We start from the raw sequence: 4123 nt of genomic DNA, 5'->3' as shown, positions 1-4123 counted from the left end.
AGGGCCGCCCCTCCCTCCGCACCTCGCCAGCCCCCCCAGGATGCCGGTCAGGCGGGAGGACGTGGCCCGCTCGGCCGGCGCCCCCCAGCCGGGGCCAGGCAGGGGCTGGGGCCCCGCTGCGGCGCTGCGCCTGCTCGTGGCGCTCCTTGTGCACTTGGCCCGGGCCGACAAGGAAGGTGAGCGCCCCCCTACTCCATCCTGCACCTCCCTGTCCCCGTCCTCGTCCTCGTCCTCGTCCCGCCGCCGCTGCTACGGGTGGTTGCGGGGCGTGAGGCAGCGCGGGCCGTTGGGCGCGGGGCTAGAGTCATCGCCTCGGCGGGCGGCGCCCCCCCCCTCGAGTCCGGACCGTCCCGGGGCCTCGCTGTGGGGGCTGCAGCCGGGGAGCGGGGGCACGGGGAGAGGAGTGCGTGTGACACTGGAACTGTGTGTGTGGCAGTGACTGTGACACTGACACTGTGTGGCAATGACTGTGTGACATCGCGTGCGTGTCCGGGCACAGTGTCTGGGACCTGCCATTCCTGGACACCTGCTCCTCGCCACCCCCATCCTATCCTGCTCCCCAACATCTCAAGAGCCACCAGGCAGGGTGTTTGGTGGTTGTGGGACTATTCTCAGGAAGAGGAGAGGGGGAAAAGCTCTTCCCACACCAGCTTCTGAGCCCTCTTCCTACCCTCCCCCTCCCCCTTTTCAACTTCAGGGATGTGGTTGATTTATGCCCTGGTGCAGGTGCTGTCTCCCGGCCACATGGCTATCTCATGTTGACATTTGATGGGAGCTGGTTGCTTTCCTGGTTGTGGAGGGTGCTGGGAGCCACTGAGAAAACAGTGCTGTTTCAGAGGCAGGGTAGAAGCTGCAGCCCATGTCATAGGTGTTTTCCTCAAGGAGTTCAATCATGAAGGTGCCGTTGCTTGTACTAATATAGCTTATGCCTTAAAATATACCCTGATCTTGCTTCTGCCATCTTGAACTCATTGAATTTGATGCTGGTGCTGTAGAAGACCCCTTTAATGATTGCCTATGTGCATGTTTTCTGTATTTAAAGCCCTGACTAAAGTGGATAGCAAAGCTGTTTTTGGTGTGCTCACTCCCTCCCAGAAAGGTCCTGAGGTAAAAGGACCTCATTCAGATTGTGGGAATGAGCTTTTAGTGACACCAGCATTATCACATTTGTGTGAACTGTGTTTGTGCTAGAGAGTTGTACTGCTTTAACTAGATTGATTTTTAGACAAATCTGGCAACAGTGGTAGAAAAACTCTTTGTAGATCAGCCCTTAAAGTTGATGAACTTCAGTCAACTAGTAAGACAAGGACCTTTATCTGAGTATTTTCAGGCCCTGGACAAACAAAATGCTTATGCCAGTGCAAATAATAATAATAATAATGGTGGTGAGATGGCACAAACACGCAAGCCAAGTTTAGGTAAACTGGGGTAACTTGCTCGTTCTGGTGAAGGTTTATCTGTCTACATCCATCCCTGGATAGCTGTTTGCTTTATACAATGAGGGTATTTACCTGTTCTCCACCATGTCTCAGCAAGATATGATAATACCTGCCTACTTTTGTGAGTTACCCTGGGTTAGCTACAAATCTTTCTATTCTTGATCTCAGTTTACATCAGTATACAAAATCAATTTGGAAGCCCCAAGGCAGGGGGATAGGAAGGGTGCCCAGAGCATCAGTGTCATTGCTGCTCACATGGTGGGACTGGAGTTTGTCTGCAGACGAGTAAGCAAGTTGCATTCACTCAGGTTGATTGTTCTCATACCAACCCTAAAGGGCAAGAGTGCTTAAACTTTGCAGATATTATCTACTTCACTCTTTTCATTCTTAACATTATAAAAGCTTCTCCATCTATAGTGTCAGATTTTTTTTTTTTTTAGAATTCTTCTATTTATCTTCCGTTGTTCTTGTGTACTGACTAGTCGGGTTTCAAATTTAGATAAGGCACAGACGTGGCATTAATTCCTGTATAAGTCTTAGGCCAAGCCAGGTATATTGTTTTAAAGTAAGAGAAATCCTCTTCTTGCTTACTAGCTGATGTATATAACCCCTTTCATACAGTCTGTTGACAGAATTTTTCATACCTGTGATGTATAAAATTATTTGCTCTCGCTACTCATTCGGTTACATTCTACCTTGGAAAACACTGCTTTTCAATAAATCACAGAAAAAAATCTGTTTTTATTTGAGCAACTAACAGCCAACCTAGGCTGCTCAATCAAGTTCTGGTAGCCCTTTTACCTGTCAGCTCCCAAGATTGGAGTAGGCAAAGCAGGATTGTGTAATAGCAGGTTAACTTTAATATCTGGCAGTGTGATTCTTAAAAATACTTTTTAGTCCTCTTCTTGGAGCAGCTTTTATTTAAACATCTAAATTTGACAGTCAGGTTACCTTGAATGAATAATCCGTTTTAAACTTTGCCTTAACACTTCCTTAATCTCCTGTGTCCTTTTTTCAAGGGAGGCTATTGAAAGCAAATGATAGTTATGATCATAATGCTAAGAAAAAAAAAATGGTTTGGGGATTAGAACATAACAGTGAGACCAGGAAATCTGGTTCTGTGTCTTGCTCTGCTGTTGTCCCATGACGTGACGCTGAGTGAATTGCTTTCACTCCCTAGGTTCTGCGCCCAGCTGACCTGTTGTGTAACCTCTGGAAAGTCTCTTCATTTCTGGATTCTTTCCCCTTCTAGCCCTAACGTTTTATTCCTTGTGGGTAGACTGCTGCATCCATATGTATGGCAGTCCATGGAGGATAACAAATTGCAGATTCAGGGCCTTGGACAGTAAGCTCTTAAAGAGCTCCCATGATATGCTTATATAGTACCTAGCATGATGAGGCCTCACTTTGTTGTGTTCTAAAGGTTGTAGGCACTGTAATCAATAAAAGTTACATTTTAAGGTTTTTAATTTGGATCAGTAATCGATCAGCAGTGCTCCAGCACTGATGTTTTGAAGTGGCTACTGCTTGTGTATTTTCTGCATTTAAGATAATATTTGCAGAGAGTAAAACTTCGTATAAATAAATATGGGTATTTACTGTATAGTAGATTTGAACTTTTAAAGGTAACTGGTTCTACTCTGAAACATGAATTTTAAAAATAATGTCAAGCATTTGGAGTTCTCAGTGACTTCCAGATCAGATATGTTCAGTTTATGACTACTGTAAACCCTGCAACCCAACTGTAAACCCTGCAACTTAACCTGGAAGCTGAAAGTGAATGATAGGCCTCTGTGGCTTATAGGTCATCCACAGTAAAGGTTTGGTGACTGACTAGCAGGCTGGGAAAGAATCAAGCTTACTCACTTGCCTGCAAGGCTAGCAGGAAAAAGCAAAAATAAAAATGTTCTTTGCTGCTTTTTGTCTGTAACTATACTGCTCCCTATAGTATTGGAGTGCCTGAGTTTAGTCAATTTAGTAACCAGGCATAACTGAATGTAACATAATACACACATACAGGTTTTAAGGTTACATTTTTCCATAGGCAAGGGCACAGATCTACTCAAACCAACTGTAATAAGCTGTCCACTGAGTGTATTTATTGCAGTACCCAAATGATGCCATCATGCTGTGTTAATTGCTGAATTTGTTCACATGGCAAAAAATCATGTTTTGGCCATAGGCTTACGCCAGGCCTAGTCTAGATGCATTGAGGGCCGCCTCATTTCAGTACTGCATTTCCCAGATTCATAGGCCTCAGACTTGTCTATTTAGCAATATTATCTCCTACATCTTACCCTACTGACTAAACAGAAGAATGCTGCCCAGTCAGTGCATAGCCAACTGTACATATTCAGTAGCTCTGTGGATGCATCTGATAAGACATGGTCAAAATCAGGGAAGCGAAGTCAGGAATCAGGAGTCAAGGATCAAGAAGCTGATGTCTGTAAAAGACTGGGATCTGGACAGTCACCCTGGGTTGAACCACAAGCTAGGTGGGGTCAGGAACAGGAGGCAGAAACCAGACTTGTGCCACTGTCCAGGTAGTCCAGAGCAGGCAGCTACAGCCATGAATGGATCTAGGATTTTGCAAAGGGAGTTGCAGATGACGTGGTGCATCACTGCATATAACATTAAACATGTCTTTCCAGTCACACACCAAAAAAAAAAAAAAAAAAAAAACC

At 45.4% G+C, this 4123-nt stretch overlaps 1 protein-coding gene across 2 annotated transcripts in view; it reads left to right on the top strand.

Moving 5' to 3' along the window:
* Positions 1 to 13: 13 nt before the first annotated feature.
* TMEM131 (transmembrane protein 131) overlaps positions 14 to 4123 on the top strand; it is a 168627-nt gene continuing 164517 nt past the window's right edge. For both annotated transcript variants that reach the window (XM_019524720.1, XM_019524719.1), the window contains exon 1: positions 14 to 176. In XM_019524720.1, coding sequence (XP_019380265.1) covers positions 41 to 176 — 136 coding nt within the window. In that variant the 5' untranslated portion in view covers positions 14 to 40. The remainder of the gene's footprint in view (positions 177 to 4123) is intronic.

Source organism: Gavialis gangeticus, unplaced genomic scaffold (assembly GCF_001723915.1).
Source record: "Gavialis gangeticus isolate Ggan-Ray unplaced genomic scaffold, GavGan_comp1, whole genome shotgun sequence".
NCBI lineage: Eukaryota > Metazoa > Chordata > Crocodylia > Gavialidae > Gavialis > Gavialis gangeticus.
This window is presented reverse-complemented; position numbering and strand designations above follow the sequence as displayed.